The sequence below is a fragment of the Salmo salar genome, chromosome ssa05 (genome assembly GCF_905237065.1).
Source record: "Salmo salar chromosome ssa05, Ssal_v3.1, whole genome shotgun sequence".
Taxonomy (NCBI): Eukaryota; Metazoa; Chordata; class Actinopteri; order Salmoniformes; family Salmonidae; genus Salmo; species Salmo salar.
In genome coordinates, this window is record NC_059446.1 from 39,272,517 (window position 1) to 39,289,899 (window position 17,383).

At 43.4% G+C, this 17,383-nt stretch overlaps 2 protein-coding genes across 6 annotated transcripts; both read right to left on the bottom strand.

Annotated features, from left to right (window-relative positions):
• Positions 1 to 6,499: 6,499 nt before the first annotated feature.
• LOC106604862 (zinc finger protein 500) lies at positions 6,500 to 9,517 on the bottom strand. 3 transcript variants are annotated; one of them, XM_014199935.2, is made up of 5 exons: positions 9,225 to 9,517; positions 8,523 to 8,977; positions 8,304 to 8,428; positions 7,997 to 8,141; positions 6,500 to 7,803 (listed from the first exon to the last, which is right to left on the bottom strand). In XM_014199935.2, exons 2-5 carry the CDS (start codon positions 8,818 to 8,820, stop codon positions 7,013 to 7,015), a joined length of 1,359 nt encoding a protein of 452 aa, XP_014055410.1. In that variant the 5' UTR covers positions 8,821 to 8,977; positions 9,225 to 9,517; the 3' UTR covers positions 6,500 to 7,012. The 3 variants fall into 3 exon arrangements, with proteins under 3 accessions (XP_014055410.1, XP_045574180.1, XP_014055411.1); XM_045718224.1 differs by having other exon boundaries at positions 7,997 to 8,117; positions 8,523 to 8,852; positions 9,225 to 9,510; XM_014199936.2 differs by having other exon boundaries at positions 8,523 to 8,852; positions 9,225 to 9,510.
• Positions 9,518 to 13,191: 3,674 nt separating this feature from the next.
• On the bottom strand, positions 13,192 to 17,381 carry LOC106604859 (zinc finger protein 3). 3 transcript variants are annotated; one of them, XM_045718225.1, is made up of 5 exons: positions 16,724 to 17,381; positions 15,806 to 16,154; positions 15,525 to 15,664; positions 15,259 to 15,319; positions 13,192 to 15,166 (listed from the first exon to the last, which is right to left on the bottom strand). In XM_045718225.1, the coding sequence occupies exons 2-5, from the start codon at positions 16,080 to 16,082 to the stop codon at positions 13,878 to 13,880; spliced, it is 1,767 nt and encodes a 588-aa protein (XP_045574181.1). In that variant the 5' UTR covers positions 16,083 to 16,154; positions 16,724 to 17,381; the 3' UTR covers positions 13,192 to 13,877. The 3 variants fall into 3 exon arrangements, with proteins under 3 accessions (XP_045574181.1, XP_014055405.1, XP_014055403.1); XM_014199930.2 differs by having other exon boundaries at positions 15,259 to 15,316; positions 15,806 to 16,159; positions 16,724 to 17,380; XM_014199928.2 differs by having other exon boundaries at positions 15,806 to 16,159; positions 16,724 to 17,379.
• Positions 17,382 to 17,383: the final 2 nt, after the last annotated feature.

Below are 17,383 nucleotides of genomic sequence, written 5' to 3' on the forward strand. Positions count from 1 at the left end.
CTAAAAAATATCATCTATCATCTCAAACACACACATACACATACGGCACCAGTCAAAAGTTTGGACACACCTACTCATTCAAGGCTTTTTCTTTATTTTTTAAAAATGTTTACATTGTAGAAAAATAGTGAAGACATCAAAACTATGAAATAACACATATGGAATCATGTAGAAACAAAAAAGTGTTAAACAAATGGCGTTGGACCGCAGAGTGAAGGAAAAGCAGCCAACAAGTGCTCAGCATATGTGGGAACTCCTGCAAAACTGTTGGAAAGGCAATCCAGGTGAAGCTGGTTGAAAGAATGTCAAGAGTGTGCAAAGCTGTCATCAAGGCAAAGGGTGGTTTCTTTAAAGAATCTCAAATATAAAATATATTTTGATTTGTTTAACACTTTTTTAGTTACTACATTATTCCATATGTGTTATTTCATAGTTTTGATGTCTTCACTATTATTCTACAATGTAGAAAATAGTCAAATAAAGAAAAACCCTTGAATGAGTAGGTGTCCAAACTTTTGACTGGTATTGTACATATACACAAACACACCTTTTTACATCTTACCCACACACCATAGTCCAGCTCCATCATCACCCGCTCCATCATCATCCGCTCCAGCGCAGTGTCCTTCACGGGCTGCCATCCCTGACCCTGGCCCTGCATGTGTGCAGATGAGAGGGACAGACCCTGGGCTCGTATCCCGCGGTGCCGCCGCCACTCAACCGTGAAGGCTTGGCCACAGACTGAGCCTGTTGCCTTGGCGATGCTGGAACGCAGAGACACTAGGTTGGACCCAAGGCACCAGGCGTATCTCAATAGTCTAATGTGGCTTCCTCTCCATGCCTCCTCTCCCCTTCATCTGCACTGATCTGCAAAGGCAGAGAAGGTGACAGCAACACGGTGGGACTATACCTACTGGGAATTCACTTCCACCTGTCCAGTTCGTTCATGTCAGTACAGATTAAGGGAAGGAGACAAGGGCTAGGCAGACATTTTAGACCATTGAGATGGAGTAAAAAGGAAACCTGCACACTGCTCTTGATAGTATCACTGATCTTTAATAAGCTTTACATATCGGCCTCACGGCCATTCGTCAGAGCTTTTGTGAATTTTTTTTAAATTAGCGCCCTTATCTTATGTAGACCTAGCCACACCCACACCCGTTCCACGCATCGAAAGGGGTTGGCGGAGATGGAAAAACAAATAAGTGCTACCAAATATAACAATATCCATTTCATAAATATTCGAGTAAAGTGTGTAAATAAGACGTATTAAACACTTCTGTAAAACCACAATGAGGACATAGACCTACCGAGCAAGTTAGACCTACCGAGCAAGACCATTGAGATGCAGCCATGGTGTCCCAAACTACGGGGCACATCCTCCCAAAGGTTAAGGTTAGGGTTAGGTTTAGAATAAGGGTTAAGGTTAGGGTAAGGGGTAAGTTTAAGGTTATGATACAGGTTAAGGTTAGGGTTAGTAGATAGTTGAAATGTTACTAATAGATTGAAGATAGGTTATCTGTAGATGCTCTACAGACTATCCAAATAAAGTGTTACCCTAGATCTATAATCTAAATATCTTGAGCATTCTAGCACTATCTGCAAACAACTGTGGATTTATCATAGAATTGCATATAGAATCAATTACAGGATGTCTATAGGATTTAGAAACATTTCTAACATCGACCCAGTGTGTATGAAAGGGGTGAGACCGGACTGACTAGGTTGGCGTGTAGTGTATTCCCCCTTTGGGAAAAACATAGATGGAATTACAGTGAATTTGCATCCAATTTTCGTTTGGGAAGAGGGATGCCGGGATGGAGTGGGAGTTCATTCTCCCGATGCTCTCGAGTTCCTATGTTTTCAGAGTGGCTCCTCCCTCTGCGGGTTGCTAGGCAACTCTGTGTCTGAGCAGAGCAGAGTGTTCCAGAGTGGGGGTTGGAGGAGGGGAGAGGGAAGAGCACCCGGGTCACTAGGAACAGACAGTCGCTCACAAGCATCAGGCTCTCTGATTGGATCGTTTGGTGCCCATGATAATAGTGCTAGCCCCATTATCATGCTGTGTGCTTTATGTGACAAAGTTCATTTGTCCAGCAAGCACTGTAAATAACACAAATTGGGGTTCATCAGAATCTGTAGACTAAGTGTCTATAAATAAATGTTTTTTTGCCATGTGAGATTCTACTGAATCATCAGTGATTCATGAAACAACAGTTCACCATCAAGTCATCCCATCCCATCATATCATCTATTTACTTCGTTAGAACAGTGGATTCGTGTTGAGGTTTATGTCTGACAGTTGAGGTTTGAACTTTGCGAGTGTTCCTCTGGACTGGTTCCAACAGCATTCGGTTCATTGACTCTTCCTCTAATCCCTCCTGTCTCCCAGTCCTTCCCCTTAGCAAGCAGTTACTTTATCAACAGACAGTTTGTTGACAGTAGGACCATTTGTATAGAGCATCTTTAGCGGACTGCCCAGACTACCCAAATAAAGTGTGACCAGATCTAGAATGCTCTATATGCAATGCAGTGACACCAAATGATCTCCAATGGTTCGGGATTCAAAACAGTGTCAAAATCCACATTTCCACAGACACAAAAGGGCTTACAAGATAAACGCCAGAGATGAACGTTTTAAACCAGCATCCGCTAACACTGTTAGCACATCAAGTGAGTGCTTGAGTATAGTCTGGTAGATGGAAAAACATGCTGCCTTCAGCTACAGACAGCACTGTAATCTCCTAAAGCAGGATTCAGTACCGTCAGTAATGGCAACCTAAATGAAAATATGGCCCCTGGGGACCAGACGTTAGAGTAGATTATGAGCAGCCTTACGCGACACTGAACCCCTAGCCCCCACTGTTAAGTCACACACACACACAGGAACGTGTGTACGGTACACAGACACCCAACAAACACATACACATCAGAGGAGCGATAATTAGATTGATTCCATAAGTTTGCATTTTTTTTACATTTTTACATTTTAATCATTTAGTAGACGCTCTAATCCAGAGCGACTTACAGTAGTAAATGCATTCATTTCATACATTTCATTTCACGCATTTATTATTATTACTTTTTTTGTACTGGCCCCCGTGGGAATCGAACCCACAACCCTGGTGTTGCACACACCATGCTGGCGTTGCAAACACCATGCTCTACCAACTGAGCCACAGTTGGAAGCAAATTGCTTCCATCTGACATTTTTGAGGGGTGGATCATTTTACTCCTAATTGGAGATTGTGATGGAATGGAACCTTGGGCAGGGGAGAGGCAACGGAATAGTTATCTGGAAAATTTAACAAGCAGCCAGAGGCAGAGAAGACATAGGCCTATGAAAACATGGCATTATAGTTAGATCCCTAGTCGAAATATATCAATAACAACGGAAATTGACATTACATTTACAATTAAAAACATTCCCACTGAAAGCCACCCCATTTAGGTCATACAAACGTCTGATAATAGTTGGGTGATGTCATTGCCAACACACACATAACCACACAATCTGTCTGATTAAATGTTCATTTGTTTCCTCTCCCTGGTTGCAAAGCTGCTTATGCTCACAGGGGCTGAAAGGCGATTAAATGCCCCAAAATATATAAACAGAAAACACAGCAAAGCTTTTATGACCCTCCCGTTAACACATACACTCATATACGCACACAGAGCAAAGCTATTCTATGCCCTAAATCTATGTGTCTCTGTCTGATTCCACTCTTTCTAGTCCCCACAAACACGGATGACAAGATGATCCTCCCTCTCAGTGTACACACACATCACCCGTGGACCTAACTCACACCCAGTGTACACAAATATCCAACACTCATTGATAGTGTTCCATTGATACACACACCATAGATAGTGCTCCCTGTACATATTCCCTCTCCCTTTCTCTCTATGTGGTCTATTTGGGGGGCTGAGAGATTGGTATAACACTATAACACTAAAGCCTTGGGTCAGTGGTCTTTAATGGAACACAATGCAGTGGGGTCAGAGGTCGGTAATGGAAAAGTTCAACCCCAGAGAGAGCCTGGTGACCTTGGGGGAGGGGAGAGCTCCACTTTGGGGGGGGTCCGATAATGTAATGTTTCAATGAACCATAGACTTAGGTAGACATTGCATCATTGTATCTGTGACATTACGGCATCTGTGAGAGCACGGACAGCACCATTGAGGCCATCTCCATTTTAAAGTAGTACATTTTCTTCTAATATTTTTATAAGTTGGCAAACAAACTGAAAGGGTGCATACTGCCACCTGAAGTGTGTTGTTTGAAAAGGTATAAAGCCAAGGTTGGCGATTTACTGCCACCTGTAGATATGGAATGTTTGCTCATGAGTATAATTAATTGGCTGATCCCTCCTGGTGAACTGGATAGAACTAACCCATAGGAAGTCCCACCTAGTTGACTACTTTAAAATAGTGAAAGTGCTCAATGGTGCTGCCCATGCTAAAACGGTCTTTTGGGCACTAGAGTCCTCAATCTCTATGCAATGAACAAATCAAGGCCTAAATACATCACAGACAGTGTCAGCAGCAAAGCACCCCCATCCCATCACACGTCCTGCTCCATGCTTCACGGTGGGAACCAGTGGTGTAAAGTACTTAAGTAAAATACTTTAAAGTACTACTTAAGTAGTTTTTTGGTGTATCTGTACTTTATAATTTAAATTTTTGACTACTTTTACTTCACTACATTCCTAAAGAAAATAATGTACTTTTTACCCCTTACATTTTCCCTGACACTCAAAAGTACTCTTTACATTTTCAATGCTTAGCAAGACAGGAAAATTGTCTAATTGACACACGTATCAAGAGAACATCCCTGGTCATCCTTACTGCCTCTGATGCTTCGTTTGGGAATTTTGTGCCCCTGGCTATCCATTAAAAAAAATGGAAAATGGTGTCTGGTTTGCTTAATATAATACATTTTAAATGATTTATTCTTTTACTTTTGATACTTAAGTACATTTAAAACCAAATACTATTACTCAAGTAGTATTTCACTGGGTGACTTTTACTTGAGTCATTTTCTTTTAAGGTATCTTTACTTTTACTCAAGTGTGAGAATTGGGTACTTTTTCCACCACTGGTGGGAATCACACATGCGGAGATCATCCATTCACCTACTCTGTGTCTCATAAAGACATGGCGGTTGGAACCAAAAATCGTTCATTTGGACACATCAGACCAAAGGACAGATTTCCACCGGTCTAAAGTCCATTGCTCGTGTTTCTTGGCCCAAGCAAGTCTCCTTTTCTTATTGGTGTCCTTTGGTAGTGGTTTCTTTGCAGCAGTTTGACCACGAAGGCCTGATTCACACTGTCTCCTCTGAGCAGTTGATGTTGAGATGTGTCTGTTACTTGAACTCTGTGAAGCATTTATTTGGGCTGCAATTTCTGAGGCTGGTAACTCTAATGAACTTATCCTCTGCAGCAGAGGTAACTGTGGGTCTTCCTTTCCTGTGGCGGTCCTCATGAGAGCCAGTTTCATGATAGCGCTTGATGGGTTTTTGCGACTGCACTTGAAGAAACTTTCAAAGTTCCTGACATCTTCTGTATTGACTGACCATGTCTGAAGGTAATGATGGACTGTTGTTTCTCTTTGCTTACTTGAGCTGTTCTTGCCATAATATGGACTTAGTCTTTTACCAAATAGGGCCATCTTCTGTATACCACTCCTACCTTGTCACAACACAACTGATTGGCTCAAACGCATTAAGAAGGAAAGAAATCCCACAAATTAACTTTTAACAAGGCACACCTGTTAATTGAAATGCATTCCTGATGAATGCCTCATGAAGCTGGTTGAGAGAATGCCAAGACTGTGCAAAGCTGTCATCAAGGCAAAGGGTGGCTACTTTGAAGAATCTCAAATTAAAAATCTACTTTTTTGGTTACTACATGATTCCATGTGTCATTTCATAGTTTTGATGTCTTCCCTTTTATTGTACAATATAGACAATAGTAAAAATAAAGAAAAACCCTCGAATGAAAAGGTGTGTCCAAACTTTTGACTTTTACTGTACACACACACGCTGCTACTACACTCTGATCATTATTTGTGTATAGTTACTTTACCCTTACCTACATACATATGACATATTGCCTTGACTAACCGGTACCCCTGCACATTGACTCAGTACCGGTACACCTTGAATATAGCCTTGTTATTGTTAATATTTTTCCTTTAGTTGAGCAAATTGTTCTTACTTCCTTTTTTAAAACACATTGTTGGGGGCTCGTAAGTAAGCATTTCACGGTAAGGTCTACACCTGTTGTATTCAGCGCATGTGACAAATACATTTTGATTCGATTTCTAAGCATTTAAAATGGAGAATACAGCAGTAAGAATGCTCTCTAGTGGCAATCAATGGTACTGCACGTACCCAGAAACCAATATCTTCTTCCTGCTTTTCCTCTCTCCCTTTGACAAACACCCTGACCTTAAGGACCAAAGAAAGCATATTCAGAAATAAGATACTGTATCATCATTTTAAGATTGACCATAAATACACCTTGTTTTATTATGGTTAATTACTTTATATGAACAGTACACGGAGGATGAACAGCACTGAGACGAAATAGGGAACGTAATGATATCATACGACACATAATCAGCGTGTACTTGTATCACTGTTGCTAACATACACAACCATGTACAGTAACTAAAGGGTTAAAGAACAACAAAGCACCGTTCCTCTCAGTATAAAAACAACTTCAGGTAAGCCATCCTTTGAAATGATGTAACACTTAGAAATACCCCCTATTCCTCTTTGTAGGGAGTGCTGCTTTTCTTTCTCTGCCTCTCAATTTCCTGTCTCTTCAACATTGTCTCTCGACAGGTAAAGTCATTCCTACGGGACATTCGTTCAAAATGCAAAGAGAGTTACAGGGCAGGCTTAATTCACGTAAGACAAAGATGCTAAATAGGAAGACTCATTTTCCATCTTAAAATATATTCTCCCATTAACGCCTACTGAATTTGACCCTGTTATCCTGACCCTTTACCCAGTAGAGGGGAGAGCGATGCCATCCTGGTCATACTCATCCTCATGGTATGGCAGGCCCGGGTGTACCCTCTGGTGGTGCACCCTCAGGTTGCCCCTGTGGGCGAACCGCTTGCCACACTCCTGGCAGACGAAGGGTCTCTTCCCCAGGTGGACATCTCGCTGGTGGGCCCGGAGGTTCCCGCTGCGGGCAAAACGCTTCCCACACTGGGTGCAGCCAAATGGCCTCTCCCCTGTGTGGACGCGGGTGTGCACTGTGAGCTCTGACGGAGTTAGGAAGCTCTTGTCGCATACCAAGCAGGGGTACATCCTCACACCTGTGTGGCGCAGCAGGTGCCTGCGCTGGTGGGATGGGTAGCTGAAGCTCTTGCCGCAGTATGGGCAGGTGTAGGGTCTTGCCCCGCCAAGTGTGTGTGCGTGACCGTGTGCATGTTTGTGAGCGTGTGTGTGTGTGTTGGGGTGTGGCCTGATTGGGTCCTTGGAAGCCAATGACCAGCGGTTCTGATGAACTAGGCCCCTCCCTCTGTCGTCTCTTGGTCTCAGGCCTCTCTGGGATTGGTTGGTTTGGTCCTGTGACTGTCGGGGCTCTCTCTGCTCTAGTACCTGGTCTGGGCTCTGGTCCAGGAAGCTAGGATCCTGAAGGTCTAGAGGAACCGCACTCGCCCAGGGGTCAAGCCCAGGAGACCTGTGGTCAGGTCTGGGGGAAAAATGTCCAACCCGGGGTTCTTGAAAGAAGGAAGTGGAGCTCTGGCTCTGAAGAGGTCTATGGTCTCCCTCCCAATGGGATACTAGCAAGAGATAGGAACAGAGATATTTAAAGAAACATCAAGAATGGAAGACAAAACATACAAACCAACAACTCCACAATAATTACATCTATAATTACTCCACGTTTGCAGACATAAGCCCAATGCAACAGAGGTTCACTTGATCTAAAGCACAAATGTGCAGATTGATTGGTTAAAGGTTAAAAGTCCTTACACTTTGCCTTGGTCCCTGGTGTATCAGACAGGGGGTCTCCCAGCCTCTGGCCCCCAGCAACACAGCTCCCCCCTGGCCCTTGTCCCTTCCCCTCCACAGGGGCAGGGTGGGACTCCCCAAACTGTGGAAGAGGGCAATGTTTAAGCTGAAGGAAGAAAATAAAAAAGTTAATTTGGGGGCTAGCATCATTGCAATGTTAAAAGCATTTGAATAGTTAATCTTTGAAAATACAACTCAACATGACTATCTCAGTAACAAGACTGAAAGACAGACATTCTTATCATGTTAGAGAATGACTGTGACTGACCTCTTCTTTGATGGAATTCCCCTCCAGCTCTGTCTCCTCCTTTTTCATCCTGGGGGGCTCCTTACACCCCCTGTCTTGGACCAGTGGGGGGGTCTCAGAGGCGGCATCTGACTCCCAGCTTGAACCTACACAGACGGAGTAGGACAGACAGTAGTTTAGTGTTCGTTTCAAAATAAATGTTCCTAAAATCATTACAAGAGACACATCTGATTCTCTTACCAGCTCTAGGTTCAGACTGCTGCCTTGGGCTGTCTTCTCCTCCTATTTTCCTTGCTGGTCCTTCTATCACATCCAGTAGGCCATCTCCTCCATCTCCTTCCTTCTTCAGCCTCCTCTCTGCCCGCTCCAGCCTCCCCCTCAGGGCTGTGATCTCCTCTCCTCTCTGCATCAGCTCTTCCTGCTGCTCACACAGACTGCTCTCGAAGATCTTGGCTATCTCACACACCGCCGCCGCCAGAAGAGAGTCCATGACGGTGGCTAGCTGGGCGTGGAAAGCATTCCTCACAGAGTCCAGCATCGTAGCGATAGTGGTGTCCCTTACCCCCTGCTCTGGAAGAACCAGGGGTAGATAGATAGGGCGGATGGTTACACCGAGACTCAAGGAGAGGAGGACTTCTGTGCTGTCAATCAGGTGGGGTGTGCTACCCAGGTGCGTGGTTAAGAGGAGGAGGTCACTAAGGTAGAAGACGCAGCAGTATTTTACAAAGATTTGACCCTCTGACATACAGTGATGTGGGAGTCAACCTGCGTCTGTCTCCTCTCCACCACAATAATCTTGTTCTGAGCCAGTCGGAAGCATAACGACCTAGCAAACGTTAGCTACATAGCCAAGTAGCCAACACCCGTCCAGAACCTCTTCTCGTTAGATAGCTAGACCACTAGCATCCAGTCTACATGCTAATAATAAAAGATGACACTTACCACAAAACAAGCACTGTGAAGACTGCAACCAGGCGAATCAAGCTAACGTTGGATGGCTAAACAAGGTTAGCTCTGGATGGCAGGCTCAGCTAACGTTATCTAGCTAACTCGTTAACAGACATGCAAGAAACCTATAAGAGCAACTTCTACATGTAGCTACAGTACTTGCTGTAGTAGCCGAGTCATTTGGAATTTGAGTAGACAACTCAAATTTGCAGAATTCAAAATGTTTCTATTGATTAAAATGGCTAGCGAAATCTATGGAAGCAAGCCATGTTGATTCTCATTCTCGCGATAGCGTGATTTCAGTTTCTCGTAGTTCACTAAACGGGTGACGGGAGATGAATAGCAGTGGAACCAAAGGTGACCAGAGTATGGAGCTATACTGCACATTGACAAAACAGAAACGACACATCAACCTGAAGATCCAATGGCTTGAAATAATAATTAATGACCAAGCAAACGGGGAACATTTCATATTTGTTATTGAGGTTTTTACTGGCAATGTTTGTGCAATCACAAACCTTCTTGTTTACCTAACAGTGGGATTAGTGATGGGCATCCTGGCTCTTTTCAGTGAGCCGGCTCGTTCGGATCAGCTCACCAAAAAGAGACGGCTCTTTAAAACAAAATATGTTTTGTATTTTTTCAAGTCAAACAGTTTGCGATAGTTTGACTATGATTGGTGTTAAAACAATTCTAATTAAATTATTAAATGAAATCATACTCTACCTTAACCACAATGTATTTAAAAATTGCATTGGTTTGTTATGAAAAATAATGCTATTAAAATGATAAAAGTATAAATTTTTAATGTATATAAACAAAGTGCGTATAAATCTAACCATTCAAAATGAATACAATCTTAACAGCATAATAGAATATTGCACCATATCAAAGAAAAATAAATAACAATTTGCAGAACTGCAGCATCCCACAAATTGAAATAAATGCAAAAAAGGATGCTATTACGCATGTGCATTTAAAGTATAACTTTTTAATGTATATAAACAAAGTGCATATAAATGTAACAATTAAAAACAAATACAAATCTGAACAACATAATAGAATATTGCACCATAAAGAAAAATAAATAACAATGTGCAAAACTGCAGCATCCCGCTTAAAACATTAAACTGGTCCCTCTTTTCTCTCTCTTCTTTATTGCCATGTTATAACCAGCAGCACACAGCAATGCTGACCATATTTTGCTTTTATGGTAGATTTGCATTCAGAAATGCAAGCTGCCTCACTTTTGAGGGGCTAATGCGGTTTCTTCTCTCAGTAATTATTTGTCCCATTTTCGAGGAGACCCTCTCAGAGGGAATGGATGTGGCCACTATGCAGTCTCCCTGTCATGACTTTAGTAAGCCGTGGGTAGACAGAGGCCTTGTTCTTCCACCAGCTCAGAGGATCTGCAGATCCTCCAAATAGGATTGGACCTCCGTTATGGCATCTGCTGAGGGATTCCTTCGTGCTGCATCCCCAGTTGCTCTCTCGTCAAACAGCATCCAAACAGCAGACATTTGTGGCACTACTGCTGGTGCTTCTGCTCCATCTGATCCCTCTTCTTTCTGTTGCCCTGGTGCCTGAGCCAGTTGACTGCTGGGGCTGTCCCTCCCTGCTGCTGAGGTTATTCTTTTAAGAGCCTCGTCAGTCGCTCTAGCATCGCTGAAGGCTAACTTCTTAAACCTGGGGTCAAGTGCAGCGGTTTCTGATAGTATGTGATTATATTCCATTCTATGGAACTTTCTGTCCATTGATGAACATATGGTGTCCATCAACTCTGTCACATGTCCTGTGGTCACATTTGCTTCTCTCTGGAGGCTAGCTGTGATTCGCTGCAGACCCTTACACAGGAGTATCATTATTGAGGCTGTCACACAGCTGAAAAGAGAGAACAGTAACTTATTTGTTCAGGTTCGTGTTTTGTCTACTGATACTACATTCGCATCTACTGCTCATATACATATATAATACTGGATTAAATAATGATGTAGTAATAACTGCTTACTGTACCTCTCTCCACTGATCTCCACAGTGACCTTCTCAAAGGGTTCCAGGACTCTGCACACCTCCTCCACCACCTCCCATTCCTCTTGGGTCAGAGCATCAACAGGTGCATTGACAATGGCCAGGGTAGAGACGATGGCATCCTTTGATTCAAGAAACCGCTTCAACATTTAGACCCACAGAGAGAGAACTGCTTAAAGTAACTAACTTTGGCCTTCCGGATAACCTGAGTGCACTTATTTCTCATTTGCCTGAACGAGAGCCAGTCAGCTTGAGTATGCGTGTGTTGAGCATTTTGCCGAATGCAATTCTTAAGGTGGAGTAACTCTGCAAGATCACAGTCGAACCAGTGGCTGAACATGTTTTAATTTAAATTTTCTTTATGGGGGCATGTTAACAGTACTACTGAAAATATCAAAAAGAAGGTTCAAACGTCTTCGACAGATGGGATCAAGCTGATTCTGTACCAATTTACAGAGGCCAGGTCAAGAGGGAAGGCTTGCTCATGAAAGTGTTTTTAGCACGTCTATGACAAATCAGGACAGGTAATTTCATTGAGCAGCCATTACGAACACAGGCTGTAAAACAGTGATCACTAAGGTCATTACAGAAAACACCAGACTGATACCTATCAGGATTATTTGTGAGGATAACATTGAGGAGAGTAGCCTTTTCTGGGTGTTTGGAGTCATACCTTGTGGGATTGGTAATAAACTGAGAAAGATTTAGGGAGTCCCATTGCTTTAGGACTTGGTCAGGTGGTTTACGCATGTCCCAGTTCAGGTCACCTAGCAGGACAAATTCAGACTTAGTGTAAGTGGCCAGGAGAGAGCTTAGGGCAGGTAGGGTACAGGCCGGTGCCGATGGAGGACGATAGCACCCAGCAACAGTCAACGAAGAGCTATTTGAAAGTTTAATGCTTAAACCAGCAAATCAAATTGTTTGGGGACAGACTTTGTGGAGACAAACGAGCACTGAAGGTGATCCTTGGTAAAGACTGCCACTCCCCCACCTTTGAAAGATCTGTCTTGCCGAAAAAGGTTATAACCAGAAGGTTTAACATCAGTATTCAAAGCAGTCTTTCTTAACCACGTCTCAGTAATGACCAACACATCTGGATTGAAGCTGTGAACCCACACTTTCAATTGATCCATTTTAGGTAATAAGCTTCTAGTGTTAACGTGCAGAAAACCCAGGCTTTTACAAGAGCAGAAATCAGTGAAGCAGATAACAGAGCACAAGTCAGAGTTGGGGCTAGCAACAGTAGATGGGCCAGGGTGAACATGCACATTTACAGATATCATCAACAGTAATACAATCAAGGCACGACAGGGGATAGGGAGACCTCTGCAGTGTTGATTTATGACATTTGAATGTGCATTAGATGGCAACAAGATCATATTATACAGCAATTTCATCAGGTAACATGAATACAAAGCCAGCGAGCGGTGGTTAGAATAGGATGGGAGTCCAAAAGTCCGTGTAACCAATAGAGAGTGTGGGAACAAACAGTCTGTCCTATTGATGGGTCGGTTGCGAACGAGTCGGCTCTTATTCCACAACTGTACGAGAGCACACAGGCTTCAGTGTGGGAAAGAGTCCAAAAAGCTACTGCAGTTTGCCTTACCACTGACTGCTGGAGAGTCCAGGGGAACCACTTCTTACATATCAGTTACATGTCACTTCATTGAAGATTTTTCTAGCCGTCTTCTGGACTGCTTTGAGTTCAGCGACAGCCACACTTCAGAGAACTTGGCAGAGGAAATGTTGAGAGTGGCCAGAGAATGGCAAGTAGATGGAAAATAATTTGTTCTTAACTGACTTGCCTAGTTAAATAAAGTAAATAAAAAAATAAAAAAAAGTAAAATCATTGTAATTCATAAAAAGGTCACTAAGAATCTTGGTAATCATTGAAAACCGTAATTGGAGTATGCCTTATTAAAAAATGCCAACCTCCAGTAGTCAGATTTTATTTCTGTTTTTAAAAAAGCAGTTAGAGCAAACATATTATCAGAAGAGATAGAAACATGGGTCTTCTCTGCCCTGTGATTTTCTTAACAGGGGGAATATACAGTACAATTAATGTTACATTTGTCATAATACAGAATATAAATCAATAGACACATTTACATGGAACAAAAACATCAAACAAAAACCATGCCAAGACTTTTCAAATCAAAATCATAAACCTGTCTGGCACTGACATAAAAAAAAAAAGATAAAAGTGATCAGCTGAGAACCTGCTAAGTTACCCACAAGACAACTGACTGATCACCATATCAAGTTGAGTTCTCTTTCTTCATCCTCTCTCAGCATCATGTTAGTTCGCGGGGGCACTAGGTTTGGGGTCAATTCCTTTTTCATCAGTCAATGATTACAAAAACCTTTGTTGAAAATGAACAGCACTTTTCAAATCCCAAATTTAACTGCAAATAGAAGTAACAAATGTATCTCCTGAATGTAATTGGAGTTGACCCCCAGCCCTACTGAATACTCCAATTTGACTGGGCGGAGCCATGTGGACTCAGGCATGGACAGTTTCTTAGTGGATCCTAAGGTAATTAGTGTTGTGGAAAGTCCTGCTACAGCGAAGACAGCGGGATCTGTTTCTTGAACTGGTGAACTTGTAGCAAATGTCTATTAAGTTCTGCCATCGTCTCTAATTGCTTCACACACCAGTACTTCTTCCCCGGGTGGGCGAACCTCCAGTGGCTGATCAAGACGGGATGGCAGCGGAATTTTTTGCCACACTTCGCAGCTCAGTGGTTTCTCACCTGTATGGATGCGGATGTGTTGAACGAGGCTAATCTGTGAATTTAGCAGCATTTTACACACTGTGCATTGGAACAGGCCGTCTGTTTCTGTCATTTGCTTCAGGTTGCCGTTTGCTCGTAGATCATCTTCACCTTTTGACTTGATGGCAGGTTGCTGCTCTGCACTGTTTGCCATGGGTTCCTCCACTGGTGCAGTCCAGGAGAGGTCTCCGCTGCTCTCCTCACCTCCGTACACGTCCGCATGGGCTTTACGCAAGTGTAATATCAGGAACTGCTTTACACGGAACCTCTGCCCACACTGGTTACAAGGGTATGGCCTCTCACCTGTGTGAATACGCCCATGGTCCCGCAGGGAATGTGCAGAAGTGTATTTCTTATGGCAAACGTAACAAGAATACACTTTTGGATGTGTGCCGCTTTCTTTGGGCGTGCCAGCGTTATTGTTTGGGGACACGGGTTTGTCTTTCGGGGAGATAGGTTTAGCCTTGCTGGCAGAGAGAGGTTTGTTGTCGCAGGAAGTAGGCTTGGCTCTGCTGGGGGAGAGGGGTTTCACTTCGTACTTGACTGAGTCTGAAATTTCTTTGACGCTGGAGCAAGGTTTCCCCTTCTCGTGGCTGCCCCGTGTGTGCCCACTAAGAGCACTTGGGTACTGAAACTTTTTGGGACACTTAGGACATTTGTATGTTCCCTTGATTTTCACCTTTTTATGAGACCTCATGTGCACAGAAAGACCAAACTCACGGCCAAAGCCCTTCCCACAGTATTTGCAGCTGAAACTCTTGTCAGTTCCACTGATTACCGCTTGTCCGTCCGCATCAGGTTCCATTTTGAAATGCTTTCTTCTCCTTCCTACCTTCTTCACTACGTCACTCATTTTCCCTTGACTCCCCTCACTGTGTTTGTTTTGTAAGTCACTATCTTTTCCTTGTCTTGTGTGGTGACTTAAGACATACTTGTTTGATAGGTCGTTGCTCTGGGGTTCCGGGTTGCTCTGGGGTTCAGGGTTTTCTTGTTCGAACATGCTCAGCATACGACCATGGGTCTTCCTCAGCCCCTGGCCCCGACCCACTGAAACACGACTGTACCCTGACCCGGTCGCACTCAGTTCAGGCAAGTCTCTTAACTGTCTGTTTAACAACCACTCCGCAGCCAACCCTGCAAAATAGGAGCAAAAAGCGTGGAGTCAGTGATGTCCTGCACCAGGAGCTGAATTACAATTACGAGGGCCAAGGATGATTTACTCTTACCTTTTCGTGGAGGACTCCTGGCTAGGGCCGTCAGCAGGTGGTTATCAAAATCTTCAGCCTGCTAAAACACACTCATAATGAATATGATAAGAGTATCATGTCTCTGATCGCAACCAAATACACCACCAAAGTACGAATAAAGCAGACATTTAACCTAATTCTAAACAGAAGCCACTTATTTTGTTCAGCCCATTGGCTACATTCGGGTGTGCATAATGACCGTCTGTTTATTTATTCAGGTTTCCTACACCGGACCGGTCACTGACCTCTATTTTGATGTTAGGGATGCGCCATAGAGACACACTCAGTGGTCGCAGGTCCACACATGACCAGTCATTTTCCTTTTTGATCTTTGAGGGCGGAATTAAGGAATCTTCTGACTGAAGGGGCTCGCACCAATCGGGTACTGCATAGAAACCCAAAGATACAAATTTAACGAGAAACATAATAGAGCTCAGCTGACACCAACTGGGAGAGAAAACATGCATATCTCCACAGTCCACAAGCCCTGAAATGATGTTGCTATGTCTATGCACTATCAACTTACCTTCTGTCTCAGAAATTGCCGTCACGGAAGAGACTGTTTGTCCAGAGGTATTGTCCGGGTCCTCTCCTCCTTTTGCTCCCTCCTTCAACCTCCTCTCTGCCTGCTTCAGCTTCTCCATCAATGCAGAGATCTCGTCTCCTTTCTGTGTCAACTCCTCCTGCTGCTCATTCAGACTGCCCTCAAAGATCTTGGCGATCTCACACACGGCAGCAGTGAGCAGGGAGTCCATGACAGAGGACAGCTGCACCCTGAAGGCCTTCTGCACCTTCTCCGACATTTCTGGTTTAAGTGGATCTGCCTCCGCCTGACTCAGGTCTGTGTGAAGTCACCCAGCTGCACCAGCTGGATGCTAAACTGTCAATAAAGAAGAATCATGTCAAGGCCACAGGCAAGGTGGTATAGTTAGTTACATACAGTAGACCACCGCTGTAATGTATCCAAGGCAAGGTGAAGTATTTGGGGTGTTTATTTAACTAAATAAAGTCGGTAGATAAAGCTGTTTCAAACTAAAAAGACAGATGCTGAGTAATAGTTGACTAGTGATCAAAGCGGTCTTGCAGCAGGTGCTAGTAATGGGATGTTTTTGTCATCTAGTTACAAACTTCAAATACTTTTTATGTAACATTCAAGTAACTTACTCGACTCAGATGAAGACATTGTGGGCTAACTAGCATAAACGATGTAAGATGCCATGTCACAATAGCTAGCTATCTAGTTAACTGTATAAAATACGTCTATACTTGCATGGTATACTGTTTATAAGGTTGCCATCATTCACAAAGCTTTATGCATTGCTTACAGACGAGCAAGTTGAACACAACACGCTGGAATATGCACAGCTAGAGGAGAATCCGCGCGCGAAAAGTAAACATGGCAGCGAAGAATGTCACATTGATGGCTATAACGGAAAACACAAACCTGCAAAAACAACGGTCCCTAAAACAACGGACTCCGTTGAATTTGTCGTTGTGTATATCTTCAACGTATGTAGAATGCAATAACAATGTTTACTGTTGTTGAACTGTCCGCTGTAATGCAAACTCTACTCGAATAGCCACCATTTTTCCATGTGGACTTCCTCGCTTTGGCGACCTATCCTCGCGATTTTACCTAAGGATTTCGATGTTGCGTTGGCAGACCGCAATTAGGGGCGTTTTCTGATAAAGGCGTTTCTTGATATCAAGTTGACACCCATTGATGCTCGCAATTGGTCTGTGGCTTGTTCGCCGGGTACAATGGTTGTTGACAACTGTAGCGTTGTATCTACGCCTAACCATTTTCCTAACCTGTTATGTAAACAAATCATCTGTGTCAAGAAACCATCAGTCTCATAACACCAGAACTGTTCAATGGCAGGTATCAACATTGTGGCCTGCATTAAACCATTTTTCCTGCTAAATTGGTCCTAGCTCTGCCACAACCAAAAATGGACAGCCCTTTACCTCTGTGACACTGATCTAGGGTCAGTTTTGCTTTTCACTTCCTATAATCACTGCTCAGGATGGGGTTAGGTTTAGTTTGTCCTAAGTCACTGGTTAGAGGCAACTTAAATCTAGAGACTCTCCACTTAAAAAATGA

What these genes read in the sequence shown, in the direction of transcription:
- LOC106604859 (XM_045718225.1), bottom strand. Translation starts at nt 16,082, where the DNA reads ATGTCGGAGAAGGTGCAGAAGGCCTTCAGGGTGCAGCTGTCCTCTGTC. An exon ending in GGCAATTTCTGAGACAGAAG is followed by an intron (nt 15,665 to 15,805) that starts GTAAGTTGATAG and finishes GTTTCTATGCAG; the next exon opens with TACCCGATTGGTGCGAGCCC. An exon ending in CAGGAGTCCTCCACGAAAAG is followed by an intron (nt 15,167 to 15,258) that starts GTAAGAGTAAAT and finishes CCTATTTTGCAG; the next exon opens with GGTTGGCTGCGGAGTGGTTG.
- LOC106604862 (XM_014199935.2), bottom strand. Translation starts at nt 8,820, where the DNA reads ATGCTGGACTCTGTGAGGAATGCTTTCCACGCCCAGCTAGCCACCGTC. An exon ending in GCAGTCTGAACCTAGAGCTG is followed by an intron (nt 8,429 to 8,522) that starts GTAAGAGAATCA and finishes CCGTCTGTGTAG; the next exon opens with GTTCAAGCTGGGAGTCAGAT. An exon ending in ACCAGGGACCAAGGCAAAGT is followed by an intron (nt 7,804 to 7,996) that starts GTAAGGACTTTT and finishes ATCTCTTGCTAG; the next exon opens with TATCCCATTGGGAGGGAGAC.